The 18214-nt window shown below is 38.5% G+C and overlaps 1 protein-coding gene across 1 annotated transcript; it reads right to left on the bottom strand.

Annotated features, from left to right (window-relative positions):
* Window positions 1-10545: 10545 nt before the first annotated feature.
* Window positions 10546-17225, bottom strand: LOC131222781 (probable phospholipid-transporting ATPase 4). The gene is made up of 10 exons (XM_058217976.1): window positions 15139-17225; window positions 14933-15043; window positions 13808-14084; window positions 13636-13724; window positions 13427-13499; window positions 13101-13310; window positions 12863-12988; window positions 11801-11899; window positions 11501-11692; window positions 10546-11417 (listed from the first exon to the last, which is right to left on the bottom strand). Exons 1-10 carry the CDS (start codon window positions 16950-16952, stop codon window positions 10755-10757), a joined length of 3654 nt encoding a protein of 1217 aa, XP_058073959.1. The 5' UTR covers window positions 16953-17225; the 3' UTR covers window positions 10546-10754.
* Window positions 17226-18214: the final 989 nt, after the last annotated feature.

Raw genomic sequence — 18214 nt, 5'->3', positions numbered from 1 at the left:
CAAGACGGTCCGTGTGTATTACATCTGCATGGGCGGCAGCATACGGCGTTCCTTACAACCAAAGCAAGCAGCGAAATGATCGCTACAACGTTGTATGCTAACTTAATATACACCATTTTTATTTCCTGCTTATTTATAACTTGAGTTTGAAATCCGAACTGTGAAAAAGATGCATCGTATCATTAAGATCATTTTGAAATGAAAATTGTATCAATCCACTCATCAGGTGGACCAATTGCATAACCTGAATCTGACCATCGGTTAAAAATCAATTTCAAAGGTGATGAATTGACTATCTTGATTTTCGCATCAGATGATCATTATAATGCAGACCAACATTTTCACAGATCAGATTTTATACAGACATGACACATCATCCGAGAATAAAAAGGTTGTGTGTTAAACTTCTATATGATCGTTTCTCAAGCAAGAAATGACAGATAACTCGCAAGTGTACTCAAAATTGTAGTCACAGAAAACTCCGGTGTACACGCGGCCACCCTGAATCGCTCTGTGGGGTCTGATGTTGATAATCCATTGGGTCCATTCGCGATCTATGATTTGATTGTTAATGGGAAAGGCCAACCATCCACAGCCTACTCAAATATATATAATAAAAAAGTGAAAAGATTGGATGGTTAGGATCATCTAGTTGGTGCAGATTTTAAATCAGAGGTCATGCGGCGGTTAATCATATACGATGCGCGACTCTGATCACCAAGGGCAGGTCCATGGGGATGGGACTGAGGTACTACTGTTTCTACTGGTCCTGTGGAACTACAAAACTATTCTCATCATAGTTTTCCTCTTTTAGAACTCGTGACTTCTGCCAACACATGAATCGAATATTCCTTTCTGCACGAATCGCGCGAGCATGACTCGCCTACGCACATTGGGATAGCGACAATCTAGTTCTCCGATATTTCTCGGCTTCGGAGTATCTCGGGAGATCTTTATATTTTGATGTTTATCTGGTTAATATAATCAACAAAATCTGGCTGAAAATTAACTATAAATTAATAAATTAATTTTAAAATATAGATATATAGGTATAAAATAAAGAACTTTAGCTTCTAAATATTTTTTATTAAATAAACTAATAATTCTTTGGTAAAATGGCAAGAATAGTTAACCAATTTTCCATGAGAATATGGTGAAATTTTCAAAATCTCGGCTATATCGGTCGCAAAATGATTGTATATTTTGAAAGATACGCAAAAGATACTTGCTTTTTTAGGTAAACCAAATTAAATACATTTTATTAATAAAAAAGCTTTTGAGGATAATTTAGAAAATAGAGATTGGTGGTCACCCCCCACCCGTGGAGATGATTGGAAGGAGAAGATTTTCAAGGGGTGTTTGGAGCACAATTCACTTAGATTAGGCAGCATGATTGAGCGAAAGCCTAGATTTGATTAACATGTGAGAGTATGATGCGTTGGCTTGGTGGGGTTTGCCTGGCTCAAGGAGATTAAAAGTCCTCTCAGCCATCTGTATTGCACTTTATTTAGATGATTTGTGAAAGTGTAGGAGGCTAAATCTTCCAAATGAGTTCTTTTTGTCTTGTGGCAATATACATGAATATACGGACAACGTGATTCACTATCAAAGTTCAATAATAAAAATAATATGGAAAAAATATATAAGCCGAAAGTGTTATTTTATTAATAATTTTTATAATAATGGTACTCAGAATCAGCTTGGAGGATAACGATCCGTTCCTTGCTCAATGAAGACTAAGCTTCGTAACGAGACGGTTGTGATGTGCAGGATAGACGTCTGTTCATCACTAGATTGGAACCAAGCGTTGTAGCAAGACAATCAATGAAGGGCGGATCTTGGACAATCTGTTCATTGTACAACCGAAACTAGGCTTCGTGGCGAGACGATCGATGAGATGACATCTTGTTCATAGTCTTGCTCGGAACCAAGCATGTGGTGAGACAATATCATGATTCAACTATCCGTTCTTCATCTAGTATGGGCCAAATTTCTTGGCGAGATGGCCAGCAATTACTCCGAATCCACGGAACTTCTCTGGACTCCTCACAGAGACTTCTCGAATCCACGAGGAAAGAAAGCAGAAAATAGAAATAAATTCTAATAAATTCGAAATTGATTGATGAATAATTGATCATTGCATAATGTGTGTCCTTACACCATTAATATAGAAAAAAAAAAATTAAAATTCGTAATTACCAAAAATAGCAAAATTCTAACTCTAATAAAAATCCTAATTCTAATAAAACTCTTCTAAGGCCTAATTTCTAAAAATAAAAATTGCAAATAAACTTTCTCTAGAAGAGTCCTAGTATAACTAAAATTTATTTCTAAAAGGAAAGAAAATCTACAATACTCGAATCAAAAGTTATGGTCAATTCATGGTCCATCTTCTTTTGGCTCTTCTTTTGGCTCAATTATGCTAAGAACGTATCTGTGACACGTTCTACATCAGACCCCTCCACTTGAAAAAAATTCGTCCTCGAGTTACGCAAGAGACTTGACACATGAGTCTGAGATAACTTGTGACGCAGATGTTCATTAGCCCTTTTTTTGTACTTGTCATTAAGCTCTTGAGCTAACACAATACATGTACTCATGTTTTCCTTGACTTGACTAATATTAATCAGTTCATTCACATCTGTCTTCAAGATCTCATATTTTTTCTGATAATGTAAGCAATTAGGCGGACTTGCCCCTGAGATGGGATCAACGTGATTTTGTATATCTCGTATGGGAGGCAATTTATCGGGGGGTTTATTGAGCACAATCTCCTTGAACTCCTGCAAAATTGACTTCAAATCTTTTGGGATGCTCCATATATTTTTCATTTTCAACTAATGTGATTGTTTGACAAAAGCCTCTGCAACTTTAGAAGTCTTGGGTTGGTTTTCCATTCCTATAGAGTATTTCGCCAGATGTTAACTCTGCATAAGCTTATGGGAATAATACGATCATAATTGGTGGTCTTGCGTATTGATATCCGTCTCGTTCGCTCGAGTCAACGTCGCGTCAACTTGTAGGCCACGGATTTGGGAAGAAACGTTCGATCAACCAATCAAGGAAGTCCTTGTAGAGTTGACCATTAAAACTAGGAAAATCGACTTTCATCTTGAATTCTTGGTCCATCTGATCAATGGCTCGTCTAATGCTGTAAAATCATGTCGCTAGATCCCACTTTATCAGGAGTGATAGCGTCGCCATACGATCAATATGATTACGAATTCTAGCAATTGTTGATGGTGGATCACCACCATGATGAAAGGACGCATGAAAATATCATTAAAGGTAAATTCCTTGGAACACCGCCCATATTGTTGCATCTATCCGCCTCGCTTTGAGTGAGGTCGAGCACCGTATGTCCTTAAACGAGGAAAGAAAGCGAGAAAATAGAAATGAAATTGATTGATGAATAATTGATCATTGCATAATGTGTGTCCTTATCAAGCTTGCAAAATTCTAACTCTAATAAAAATCCTAATTCTAATAAAACTCTTCTAAGGCCTAGTTTCTAAAAATAAAAATTGCAAATAAACTTTCTCTAGAAGAGTCCTAGTATAACTAAAAGTGATTTCAGTAAAGATTGATAGGTTGCATGCCCCATAACAATACCCGGATCAAAAGTTATGGTTAATTCACCGTCCATCTTCTTTTGTCTCAACCATGCTAGGAACGTATCTGTGATACGTTCTACATCACCAGCAAAATGCAGCTAATGAAGGGTGAAGTGCTATACTAAGGATTAAAAAATAAGGGTCCATGTTGTAGGCAACAATGGGGCTAAGATAAAATAATAAATATTCATAGTGGACGGGAAAGTAAAGACAGGTTTGGTTGTAATGGCGTGAGGCCTGCAGTTCTTCATAGAGTATTGTTAACATAAGCTTATGGGAGACGGTGGTCTTGCGTAATATTCAATGTCGTAAAGGATTTGGGCGATCGGCTGAGATAGAGAATCTTGCTTCTTCAAATCGTGCATTAGCTAGTATTATGTCCTTAAACTCCCACATTAAAAGGTTGTTAGAGTCCTTACGTTACTTAGCTTTGTAATTCGTAAGGAGTTATATTTTTAGCAAGGCTCTAACATTTAATGCTAAATAGAAATTTTCTTTGATGGGATATTAATATTTAATGCTTGAAGAGAGAGAGAGTCACTTTAATAATACTTGCTTTTGGCAAATAATACTTTTGATAGGAATCTATCATAAAATGTTCTCTTATATGCACATCTCTCGCTCCTCTTTGAAGTTATCTACATCACATATGGCAAGGTTGCCATGTGGCGTTTTCTGGACCATTTGATTTAGGCTGACAACATTATGTGTAAATAATACTTTCAGTCCGTGAGTAGGATTTCACCCATCATTTAGCATGTAGTGTCAACATATAATGACATCTCATTGGCTCACATGGAACGGGCATAAACCCCGGGGGTGGGGGGTAAGGTGGGGGTGGTTACTTTAAAATGAAAGATTTGAAAGTGGCAAAAGAACCCCATTTGACTAGTTACATATCTACATATGTTATCCACTGTATATAGAAATTTTAATTATTTTAATTGGCGTTCTTTATTTTAACCTTATTTATATATAATATACTCACACATTTTTGCATGTCTTTAACTGTTTTTCACTCCATTTTATAATCCAAATTGATTAAACTCAATCATTTCTTTTTCTAAATTTTTAGTATTTTTGTTACTTTGATCGAATTTTTTGCCATATTTCTAGTAATCGAGGTTAAATTAAACAGGAACATTTTCCATATAATTTATATCTGCCAACTTTGGATGTGTCTCTCAGGTTTCCCTTAGAACACAAAAATCAGGCTAGTCCGAAAAGTATGCCACAATGTATGGAAGCGAGTCGACATGGGATGCCCAACCATTAGTTGAGTGCCGTGCCCATCATAATTTTTACATGAAACAAGATGAAGGGATACTTCAAATATCATGTTATTCTAAATATCATGTGACTCATGGCTCAATGATAAATATAATGTGTTTCAACACAGTGATCATGGATTCAAATGCCCATGTAAACTGTACACGTGAGCAAGTATACGCAAAAGCTTTTTTCGAAAGTAAGCCCCAACCCCCTTAGAGGAAAGGAAGTTAGAAGTTACTTGATGCTTTAGCAGTGTGACATCTCATATTGGTGCACTCAAGAGTCATAGAAGAATAATACGTGTTAGTCAAATTAAACCATCGAAAGTACTTAGATCTAGTGTGTATGCAGTGTATATGGGTCACAATTCAAAATTAGACGTGTTTAAACTACACTATAATTTTTGAACATTTGTTGGTTGAAATCAGACCTTGGGCTATTTGCCATTTTAGCAATATCAACCATTAATTGCCCGTTCGAGGCAACAATCCATCTCAAATTTCAGTCGGTTCACTTCAATCTGAAATGGAACGACCTATGGTTTGGACAGCTCAAATTGAGTCATGTGTGACTCCTATAATTAATGAGTGCATGTGGATGAAACACCACATGCTACTGGAGCATTCAAATTATTTAACCCTAAGGCTTGCTTTTACAATAGGATGTCTCGATCCAAAGTCATGTTGTCGAGACTAGTTATTTTTATAATTATTTGTTAAACACCCTATAATATGAAGTAAAAATGAAATGTAACACGTGTTGCAAGCTTAATGTCTATGTTTGGATGGTAAGTTGCTTAATATAAGTTACTTATTTCATAAGTATCTTATTTTAATATCTACTTATTAAAAAGATGGGTATGTTTGGCAAACAACATATTTATAAGCTTCTCCTATTTGTCGTCTCTCCTTGTGCCTCTTTTCAACAACTTATGAAAAGTAGAAAAGTTTAAAAATTTGATTGAAGTGATTATATACTTTTAAGTAAAAAAGTTACTTAAAACTAATTATAAACCAAACTTACTTATCTGAAATAAGTCACTTATCTACTGGTGTAAGTAGAAGAAGTAACTTATTTGGTGGAATCCGAACAAGTCCTCAGGGTATTTGAACTTAAATAGTTGGAGATGTGGAAAACTTTGAACATGTGGCACATCCATGGAACATCATGTTTCTTGTTTTAATCAAACTAGTAACAAGTTATTTTCATTGTTATCCTAACTTAAAGAAATACAATTCTAAGTTATCTTCATTGTTATCTCACTTCCCCGTAATGACATACGATTCGTGTTGGCCGTCTTATTTCGAGGATATATTGTTCATATTTTTTTAAAATTTTGATGCATAAACGATTTAAATGAAATATAAATAAGTTGTTTGTGCCAACACAAGTTTACTTGAAACTAAGGGCCCGTTTGGATACCATCCAATAAGTAACTTTTTAACTTATGTTAAGTTAATAAAAACAACTTAAGTTACTTATCTCTTTAAGTTATTTTGGTAAGCACTATTATAAAAATAACCTATATAATAAAAGTTACTTATCTCGTTTAAGGATTTTTTTTTTTTAATTTTTTTAATTTTTTTTTTATGCTTTTCAACTTTTAACTTTTCTACTATCTCTTTCTTCATGTGATGGATAGTCCATGTCAAAGAGATCCCACATAATGGATGGTCCACATCAAAGGTGGGGACCATATGATGGATGTTCCATATCAAAGGTGGGCCCCACATTATGGATGACCCACACAAAGTGAGCTCACATAATAGATTGTCCACATCAAAGGTAGGCCCCTTAGGATGAATGGCCCACATCTATAGCAGGCCCCACATGATGGACGACCCACATTGAAGGTGGGGCCTATATGATGGATGGCCCGCATCAAAGGTGGGTCGCACATTATAGATGACCCACATCAAGGTAAGCCCACATAATGGATTGTCCACATTAAAGGTAGGCCTCTAATGATGAATGGTTCACATCCAAAGCGGCCCCACATGATGGACGATCCACATTGAAGGTGGGGCTCACACGATGGATGATCTATATCAAAAGTCGGCTCCACATGAGGCGGTGGATATTTAAGGTGGCCCCACATGATGGACAATAACATTGAAAGTTGGGCCCACATGATGAATGTCCCACATCAAGTGGACCCCACATAATGGATGGTCCATATCAAAGGTCAGCCCCGGCGCATTTGATAAATGATCCACATGAAAGGTGGGCTCAACATGATGGGCGGTTGACATTGAAGGTGGACCCCACATCATGGACAATTTTATTTTGATGGTGGACCTTACATCGAAGGTGGGGCCACCATTGGCCCACACGATAGATGGTCTATATCAAAGGTGGGCTCCACATAATGGGCAGTGGACATTGAAGGTAGGCCCTACATGATGGACAATTTATTTTGATGGTGGACCCCACATGATGGATGACCCATATCAATGTGGGCCTATACAATGGATGGTGCACATCAAAGGTGCTGATGATGACTGGCCCACATCCAAGGTGGGCCCCGGAAGATGGACAGCACGCATCGAAGGTTGGGCCTACACAATGGACAGTACATTTTAAAGGTTGACCGAACAAGCTTAATGAATAAATACTTATGTGATGTTACAAACCAAACATACTCTTCTATTTTTTCATTGATACTTTGTTTTCCAAACATATTTAATTATTTACCTGTTCAATAAATGAAAACCATGATAAGTTGCTTGGGGCATAAGTCCTCAAGTAGCTTATGTAATGTAGGTTATGATCCAAACACCCCCTAAATAGCCTCCTCGCATTGTTGGCATTTGCCAAGCGTGCGTGTAAGAGAAGATGATAGTGCATGTACCAGAACTGGGCCACTCATCATATGTGTCCCACCACGAACATGCCCTAGGAAAAGAAATTAGGAAAGGTCCCACGAGCATGCCGTTGGACACAAAAGACAGCATGTTAGCATAACTAAGTTGATTACAGATGGTGTATCTTCCCACGTAGTGTCAGCTATTTCTTAGGAAAAAGTCCTTATCAAACAGATACTTGACAGACAATCACTCCCCAGAAGAAGAGTGAAAAGAGCAGCTTCCCAGAGTGTTACAAGACTCATATATTCCTAGTTTATTGTTTACTGTTTTCTTTTTCATTAGCAAACAACTTCCACCAGTATTGGTTTTGGATCAACCTAATAATCTAGTTTTTTTTTTTTTGTTTACAAGAACAAGTGAGTTGTTTGATCCTGGCCCTGGGGGCATCTCAGAACATTGCATCTTTTGAAGCCAAGCTGTTTGAAACCTACAACTGTCCATCGGGCCACCATTTCTACTTGCAGATTAAACATACCAGACCAGAGATACATAGACCTTCAGATTCTACTAGCAGAACAGATAATTCTCAACCCCAATTCCTTACATTGCTTCAACGTGAAACAGAGAAGCATACAAACAGGCCTATAACTTCATTCAGTCCTTCCAAATTGCATCCGCACCTTAAATATTAGTCCCAAAATCATATTAATTGGATGATTCTAACCTCTAACAGACATTTTCTTGTAGAACTTGAACTTTTAATGTATTTCATTTACTTAGTCCATTTGATGGGCCCCAATCGGATGGCCAGGATATCGTATTCAATGTATTTCCTTTTTGAGCAATCCAAAATAACGGATCCCATGATTTGGACATTATTGGATTGAGGTACATGTATGCCAGACATGTAGTAGCTATGTAAGTGTGCATGAAATATCATAGTTTGTGTCAAAGTATCAAAATGTTGTTGGGTCTAAACTTGATTTCCGTGTGACTTTAATTGAGAATCATACTTGGATTAGGATTAGAATTAGTCAGTTTAATTTGTTACAGATGCGTGGATGTATGCAAGTAGCGAATGAATATTTCACTTCTATGTCTAGAGCTTTTACCATGTTGCTCTTCTATTCATGTGGGAAACAGATTTTGCAATTGCCCTTTGATTTTATCTGGTGAATGCTTGACTTAGGCACTATGAGAGTTACTCTTGTGATGTTCAGAGAAAAAGACTCGCATTTGGTGTTAGGATTCTAGATGAGACATGTTCTTCCACTCCAATCCCATAAGTATCATCATCATCATCATCAAAGCCTTACTAGGTGAGGTAACTACATGAATCCTGTTTTGCCATTCCATTTTGACCATATCCTCAAGCCATAGGTCTTTTCTTACTATCTCCACACACGCCCTTTTGGGCCTTCCTCTTGCCCTTTTTTAACTTGAACCAACTCACTCCTAACCGATGCAATTCTTGTTCTCGGTTGCACATAAACAAACCATCTACATCTACGTTATCCCACCTTATTACCTATTGGTGCTACTACTGGATTCTATCGAATGCATTCATTTCTCACTCTATCCTTCATTTTCTTGCCACCCATACATCACTACATCCTCAATTCAGCTACACTCATCCAATGAGCATGTCATTCCTCAACTGCCCAAAATTTCATCCCATGAAGCATGACTGGTCTTAGCCATCCGATAAAATCTCCCCTCTAATTTGATTGGTACACGGTGATCACATAAAACTCTAGAAGCATATCTCCACTTCTTTTGCCCCCAACTTGAATTCTATGAGCAACATCCTCCTCAAATTCTGATCTGATGAATCATCTATCCAAGATATTAAAATAATCATTTTAGGTACTTCTTGATCATCAATCTTTACTAATTCCTTGTTTTCATTGCTATTGTTGTTAAAATTGCATTCCATATACTCTGTTTTAGCTTTACTCATTTTAAAAACCTTAAATTCTAAGGCGCCCCTCACTAGTCCAACAAGCAGTATCATCACAAACCTTTTACATCAGTTCAATGTAAAAATTGCACCATGGAGGACATTGGCATTAGCATGTAGAAAATGGATACTAAGAGAGAATATATGTGGATTGATGGATAGCTAGATAAGTAGATAGAGATACTATTTCAACTGTCAATAAGCGAACTTCATGTACAAGTATTTACAGAAAAGCATCATTCGTGACACTGATAAGTTCTAATAGAACCACATAATATTGTAATGTATCCTTGTTACATTCCTACTAGCTAATTTTAATGGAGTTCAATATCATTAAAAGGTCAATGATGCTGGAAGGTATTGTAATTTGTATCACATCAGGAATATATTGCGACAAATTCACACAAACATGCAATACATTCAAAGAGTAAAGAATCGTTTCTTTGGAGTCAAAAGCGTCAGTAATTATTCAGACCACCATGCTCATTGTATCTTTTGATATAAGGATTCAGATAGTGCATAGGATTGTTTGAAGTCTATTGAGGAAGACCATGGTCACAAAAGAACTCAGAGGCGAGAGTTGGACCTTTAAAAATTAAACAGATCAGCTGTAAAACTATGAACATGGCATGACATGAACAAGATCCAAATCATTCATCCAGTCGTAGCCAAAACATCACACCAATGTTGTGGACCAAATTGTACAATCAGTGTCCTGCAAAATAAGTGACAAAACACAATCCACAGGCAATCCGGTCAGAGGTCAGAACTGATCCATCTACAGTGGCTCCTTTCAATAATCCGGATCCTGAAAACACATGCCATTAAGAGTTGCAAAAGGACCAGCACCACAACACTATTTTACACTGCCCAAAGGTGCAGGAAGGAGAGGAACCAAGAAACAGAACTGTGGAATATATCAACTCTACTTGCATAAGCAGAAACTGTGATAACTCGTAAATATACAGACAACTATATAATGGGACCTGTAGCAACCCCAAGCAACCAACTGGAAAGTACAAATGAATGGGCAAAAGGAAAAAAAAAAAAAAAGAGTACAAGGCCATGAAGCTCTAACCAGGAAAAAAAAAACAGGGATTGTTATGAGATTGTTTGCACAACTAAAGATGAGTACTTCTTCTGCAACTTCCCTTTTAACAGCCTGATCTTGTCTTCCACCCGGGCTGTGAACCCTATCATGGTCTTCTGCCTTGCCTTGGACGACTCCCTCGTCCACATGTGCTGATCCTCGACGTCCTTCTTGAAGTGCTTGATCTCTTGGATGATGTGGTCGTCCAAGGGGTTGACAGATCTTTGATATGAGAGGAAGGCAAAGTAGGGGAGGTTGCACACTGCAGTTATCAGAAGCGTGACTATCCAGTAGATGGGCGCAGGGGCGAGAACTTCCGTGAGGATGTGGTAGGCATCCCCCGAGATGATTGGTGAGGACAAGCTGTAGAAGAATAGGAAGACATACCAAGTGCAGATGCTGCCCCATACGAAGAGGTGCTGGATCCATGTGAAATGGCTCATTGTCATCACAATCTGGCAGTTGACGGTCCAGATGATGCAGGTGAACATTGTTGCACCAACAGCCGCCATGTCCGAGGTCTGGCCCTCGGCACGGAATGCCTGGTCATAGAAGATGCCGATGTTGAGGAAGAATATGAGAAGCGACGAGTAGAGACCGTTCATCATCCAACCGCATATCCTATACCAGTCAAAGAACAAGTTCCTTGGTCCTTGTTGGTATAGTGCTGGAAACTGCAAATGCAATAGTCAATATAGCTGGATGCCCGTTATCAACAAAAGTAGAAGCAAGATGAAACAGGATTCTTGAAATCTACCTGTAAGCAGACTTCCGAAGAAACATCTTGCTCAAAAACTCCCAATGATATGACAGGCAATGAAGTAAGAATGACGTTGAACAGCAGCATGAACCAATCATCGTAGACAGCCTGACCTGAAAACCCAGCGAACGCCTCAAAGTAGAAGAGCGTGAGACCAAAAGCTATATTCTTATAGAAGAAATAGCATATCTGAAAGAAATTCAGTTTCCAGAAGTATGCATTAGCCATAAACCACATGCGTGGATTTATTATGTGTTCAAGGCATAGAGAAACAAAAAGGGAGCACTTGATTCTCACCATCTGGGCAATCCTCTTGTAGCACCAGTGCCCATGGACAACAAGAAGTTGCTCCAGAAACCGGAACTGAGCAATAGAGAAGTCACTAGCCATCACAGCCTGCACAAAGCTGAAAAACTGTGAGCATGGCAGCAGCTTTTTGCATACAATACATGTTTTGAGGATAGCTAAAATTGTTTACTCACATGCCTGACCATGACACAGACAAATGTGATACCAATGAATATGTACTCTTTTACAACATGTAAGATGTTCTTGGATGTATTCAGATAGCAAGTGAACCTACGTTTTTTCTGGAATGGTTACCACCCATTCCTCTGTACATTTGAGGGGAATGTTCAAAAATGGAAAATGCATTGTGCAGGCATCATTTTTCTGTTTTACCTGTCCCAAATCAAGCTTGGCTATATTTCACATCGGGCCTATAAAGTAACGGATATTGATTTGGGTGGAAAAGCATCCCAATCACTCCAATCTTTCAGGATATCCAAATGTACCCTTCTTGCACAAAAATTAAGTAATATTTTGGGATTTTTATAGTGAGCTGCAGAGAGCGAGATCTTAGTTTGCACTCGCCACTTGCCAATTTAATGTATATGATCCTAAAGTTGAAAAGGGATATGTCCATATCGTAGCATAATGCGAACCAGATCAGAATAACTAGTATCAAATGTACTAGGCAAATACAAATGGGAGAGAGCAGCTCAAATAAAACTTAATTATGTATTGGATAGCAAATCAACTATCAATTGCCTTGCAATTATGTTATTCAGAAAATAATTTGATAAACATATATGGTTTTGCAAGATCATAGCAACTAAAACAGAACTTGTTTCTTTGAAACCACATCAAAGGCAAATATTGGTTCTGAAAAATATTAAGGGTGTATCCGGTCACACCAAATATCATGATATTTGGTGCAACCAGCCTAAGCATTAGTGATTTTGTTATTCCTAGTTGTAGAGCTGCCAAGATCCTATAGTATGAGCATGACCCAAATATATGACACGTGACCTATAGCTAGGAATATGTATGGGCAGCCTGCCTGCAGGAACAACAAACCTGCATGCCTTCAACGCCGCTGATACCAACACCAATGTCAGCCTCTTGAATCATGCCAACATCATTTGCGCCGTCACCGATTGCTAAAGTGGTTTTTCCAGTTCCTTCTTTTACCAATCTAGTAACCTAGTGCAAATCACAATGGAAGATGGCACATCAAAATCCTCTTTCTTGCTCATATCAATTGAAGCAAAACAAACATGATGATGTCACATCAATAAAGGCTCACAAATCCTACCAGGGCTTTCTGCTTTGGAGAGACCCGGCAGCATATGACAGATGCACAATCAACTGCCAGACCCAAAAACTGAAGCTTCAGATCGTCCTCTAAAGCATAAGTTAGAGTTTTCCCATCGATAATTAGAGCGAAGGCAGCATGAGGATCCTTTTCCAGCTTGATCATTTGTGAGGCATCAGTGATTTGCATCAAAATATTCTCTTTCATAGTCTGGTCAGTCATCAAACATAGCAACAAAGCCTACCATAAAATCAACTTCTTGCACTTTTTGTACCGTGAAAGCAAAACTAGCACAATCAGAAATATGCAGAGAAAGAAATCCAAACCTTTTCGGCATCTGCATTAGCTGATGTTATCAGGATCTGCTTCATGCCTTGCCGAAGTAGACTGCATGAAAATCTGCAATACACACGAAACAATTCATCCACCACAGAATGCACCATCTCATGATGTGATGTTGCTAGCCAATGAGCTAAGTGTTCTAAAAGTACCAAATGGAAAAGGAAATGTGTTAGCAAATTTTCACGAGGCATACCCAATGTTGATAGCAGTTTCCATCTTATCACCTGTCAGCACCCAGATCTTGAGACCGGCTTGTGCTAGTTTATCTATACACTGAGGAACCTTTTGAGAAAGAAAAGTGAATGGTAAGACGGACTGAAAGAACCAAAGTGAAAAGAGAATACAAAGGCAACAGGTAGCCTTACCCCCTTCTGCAGTTTGTCCTCCACAGCAGTTGCACCCACAAGAATCAGATCCTTTTCCATCAAATCCGCAACCCGTTCAAGAAGTTCCTCTCTCTCTGGCCCCATAGTTGTCTTCGCTTTGACAAACTCACAGTTCCAAGTATAATACTCTGACTCTTCAAGTTTCTTGTAAGCAAGCATCAACGTTCGCAAGCCTGCATCTCCATATTCATTCAGATGCCTAACAGTATCCAGTTCATATTCTCTTCCATTTTTTGATAGCCGATCAAGTATGATGCTGCAAAACATGAGTACAGGAACCATAACAAGTGCTTGAAAGAAAGCACAATCATATACATAGAGATAGATAAAATATTTAGATGAAGTATGAGTACTGGAGCATGTCAAAAGCTAAAATTGTTCGCTCTAAAATGTTTCATTATGGTCATGCTTTAGGGGATAGTAGGAGATGAACATGTGTAGCTATATAATCAAGATAAAGTACAAGAGCAGGATGAAAATGTCAAAACTGAAAGCTGTTTGCTCTCTGGTATGTTAGTTTATTTTTTTTTATAACCCTAGAAATAAAATATGTATTAAGAGTTGCCTTATGGGAGCTTGCTAAGTCCACAAGAGTTATTAAGGCAGCCCATCTACATGCCACCATGTGCCAGACTAGCACACAGATGAGAGATCCAATCTGTCCATTTGGTGGGTTTGATTGTGTAGATGTTCTGGCCCAAAAAAAAAAAGGCTGGTCCCATTATCAGGTGGGTCTCAATATTGTAAATGGACAGCTTGGAAAATTTTAGATCAAGAGAGTGATGAAAAGGTCAAGTTGAAGTGTCCCATCACCACGCATTAAAATGCTTAATCACATTCATAATTTACGGGCTATAGAGACTTAATCATTTTGGTTATGTTCATATGTGTGTTACCCATATTATGAATGAACATTCGTAAAGAAATCCTCAGAAATGGATAAAGAAAGAATGAAAAAAGCTTTGGAAAGCATACACTGAAGCAAAATTAAATGGCCTCTTTAGGCCATTCAAAGATTTTATACAGACCACATCAGAAAGCTATTTGATAGCTTACATGGCTTCTAAGTGAAAGATAACCACAGAATGGAACTATAAATCAGACCTGTCTGCACCTTTGCAGAGAAGAAGAATCTGCCCATCCACATCCTGCACAATTACGGACATCCGCTTCCTTTTGCTATTGAACTCCAAAAGATTGAGAACTTTGAACTCCCTGAACATTCACAATTATGCATGTATAATGCCAAGAATATGCAGGAAAAATAGAGATGAAGCTTAACTAAAAGAGTTGGCATGAAGCGTTCTGACCTTTCAATTGGCTGTCCATAAGGGTTTCTTTCACGGACAACTACACTTGATTGTGTTCTTCTGCAGAATTCAAACCCAAATTCTCTGGCTGCAACAAGAAAAGCTCCTTCATCTGGTGATTCTACTTCATAGTTGAAAATCCCGCTTTCCTCATTTAGCTCAGGAATTGCTGTGTGACAGACTGCCAATATCCGAAAGAATAATAAAATCACATCTGGATCGGACTCTTTTGACCAATTCCCATCCATGAGGCGGTTGTCTTCAAAGCTGAACCCTTTTATCGGAGACTTGTGTATCTTTTCGATCTTAGGATCACCTCCAGATTCCAGTACTATTTCGGACACAGTGATATCATTTCTATTTTCTCCCCAAAAACCAAGATCACTGTTAGGAATTTCCATCTTTTGCCCAGAAAGGTCCATTTCCATCAACTTTGCAGCAGCAATTTCAACTTCACTAGCACGCACGCCATATGAAATACCAGCAATAGAACACTTTAGAAAATCCATTTGGTTGCACGTCAAAGTGCCTGTTTTGTCAGATAGAATTGTATCAACCTGACCAAGCTCCTCATTCAAATTAGAGGTCCGCGCTTGTGCAGTTTTTCCTGTTTCCTCATCATACATTTGAATGTCTTGATTAATGAACATTGCTTGCAAGACCTTGACAACCTCTATCGAGACATAGAGTGAGATTGGTATTAAATATCCATAGAGGATAAGAGCTGTGACTAGATGGGAAAACCCTGACAAGACAGGCTTTGAGGGATCATATAAATTCGAAGTGTTATGTGGTTGCAAGTACCACCAGTTGGGCATACCGAACTTTGTGTTCACAGCAAAACCAATTGAGCTAATCAGTGATATCAAAATGAGGAGGGTGAAAAGGATATATATGATGTAGTCCATTTTCTTTTCAATTCTACTCCTCTTAGAAGGGGATTTCGTTGCATTTTGCATAACTTTGCTGTCGTGACCAGTAAAAATCACTGCTCCATATACATAAGCAGTATTCCTGAGCTTTGAATCTCTGAGGAGAACCTGACTAGGATCTAGAACATAAATCTGCCGATCATACTCGAAATTACCCACAAAAGTGTATAGGCTAGGGTTGGGATCTTCGCATCTGATTGTCCCCGTGAAATCCTTAAAAGCCTCATCATCCTCCAAGGGCAGGGTAACCTCCAAAGATCTCTTAACTTTCAAGTTTGTTTCACCATCCAAATTCATTGTCTCCACATAGCAGATCCCATCTTCATAGCTTGAAGACAACAAAAGCAAGTCTGCAGGAAAGAACTGATCCTTCTCAACTTTCACCACATCTCCAACACAAAGCTTTTGCCATTGCCTGGGACCAAACTCCCCATTCCCTTTATGGGTGCTAACCTTTCGACTATTGACCTCCATATCCTGGATAAACCTACGCGAGTCTTCCAAAGCTTCCTTTGCCATGCTCAGCCCGACAACAAAGGCCAAAGGGGTGATCATGCTCACAGCAGAGAAGGGGGCAATGGGTGTAAGCGACAAGATCGCAGCCAACAGGAAATACAGATTGGCAACCCGTCGGAACTGCTCAAAGATCGCCTTGGGCACAAACGTGATGGCATTGTATTTGGTGGTCGATATGTAATTTGAGGCGTATTTCAGGGGCTTCCTTCGATGGACAAGGGGTTGGTTGCAGTAGACAACCCGAGAAAACCCAGGGCCTTGAAGGGGATGCCCTCCTTCTGAGTCTACGACTGTCGGGTGGAAGCAAGAGAAAGTGTAGAGGTTGCTCCATCGGAGCTTTGCTCTTATCCTCCTTGCCCGTGGCATCTTTCAAGATTTCAGCTCCTATATAACAAAATTAACATGGATTTTCCTGAAAAAAACTAGCAGTTGATGTTTCAGGATGCAGAAAACATTGAAGTCCCTGTGGCACAGTAATCCCATCCATCAAGAAAGGATTCCAGAAAAAGAAACCCTACATGTCACAATGTAGCACAACTTGAAATATTTTGATCATGACAAAGATGGCAGAAATCAAACATCATCCATCCAAACTCCTGAACATCTGTTGAAAGGTTCTAATTCGCAATCAAAGAAATAAAGGAAAAATGAATTAGATTCACGTGAGATGAATTATACAGTCCCGAGTGTCATTAGATGTACAATATGTCAGGTCTCCCAATCTGTTGATTCAATGGGGCTCTACATGGGTGAGGGTTGCTAATAAGATGTTTCAGACTGGAAGACCTTAACCATTGGATCAGTGGCCTACGAATACACTGTTATGCCACAAAAAAAAAAAAAAAACATCAATTGTCACATTCTGTGGATAAATAACTGATTAAGGGCTAGGATATTCCAATCTGGAATGCCATCCACAATGACACATGCATCAATGTTCCGGATCTGCGAACCATGGGGCGCACATGCACCTAACTGGGGAGCTCAACAACCTATACATTTGATGATGTAGAGGACCGTATAACTCAACTAAACGACATACCATAGCTCCATTTCTGTGAATTTAACGATTTAATAAAATTTTCGAACTCATCTGAAACTGATTCGATTTCCAAAATTACAAAATCTCTGACCTAATCGCAAAATGACCTAGCTGCCATTACCTCAATGCCATCAACATGCAGAAAAGCAAAGCACTACTAAAATTCAAAAAGCTCAGATTTTAAATTTTTTTAAAAAAAATAAAAATAAAAAGCGAAGAAATCAGAAAACTTTCTTTCCAGATCTAAGAATCCATTAACACGAAATAAGAAGAAGAAAAGTAGAAAAATCGAAATTCAACAGCGAAAACCGTATATATCTTTCTACATTCACCTTGAGAAGAGAAGATACTCCCTGATTCTCAAATTCCAAGCAGGGAAACCACAGAAAAATCGATCAAAATCGAAAAGATGAAACACATTGCCAATTCGTCATATAAAATCGCAATACAAATGAAAAGAAGAAAATGCTGAAATCGACTCAGCTACAGAGAGATGACGAAAATACCTGGAATCATGAGAAAGAGCAAAAACAAATCACGAATTGGAGCTGCAATGCAGAGAGAGAGAGAGAGAGAATAGGGTTTT

Source organism: Magnolia sinica, chromosome 13 (assembly GCF_029962835.1).
Source record: "Magnolia sinica isolate HGM2019 chromosome 13, MsV1, whole genome shotgun sequence".
Classification (NCBI taxonomy): Eukaryota; Viridiplantae; Streptophyta; class Magnoliopsida; order Magnoliales; family Magnoliaceae; genus Magnolia; species Magnolia sinica.
This window is presented reverse-complemented; position numbering and strand designations above follow the sequence as displayed.

Excerpts from the sequence above, each read along its gene's own strand:
- LOC131222781 (XM_058217976.1), bottom strand. The coding sequence starts at position 16,952 with ATGCCACGGGCAAGGAGGATAAGAGCAAAGCTCCGATGGAGCAACCTC. Across the intron at positions 14,085-14,932 it reads CTCTGCAAAGGTGCAGACAG|CATCATACTTGATCGGCTAT; the intron begins GTCTGATTTATA and ends CATGTTTTGCAG. Across the intron at positions 12,989-13,100 it reads CTCCAAAGCAGAAAGCCCTG|GTTACTAGATTGGTAAAAGA; the intron begins GTAGGATTTGTG and ends GATTTGCACTAG.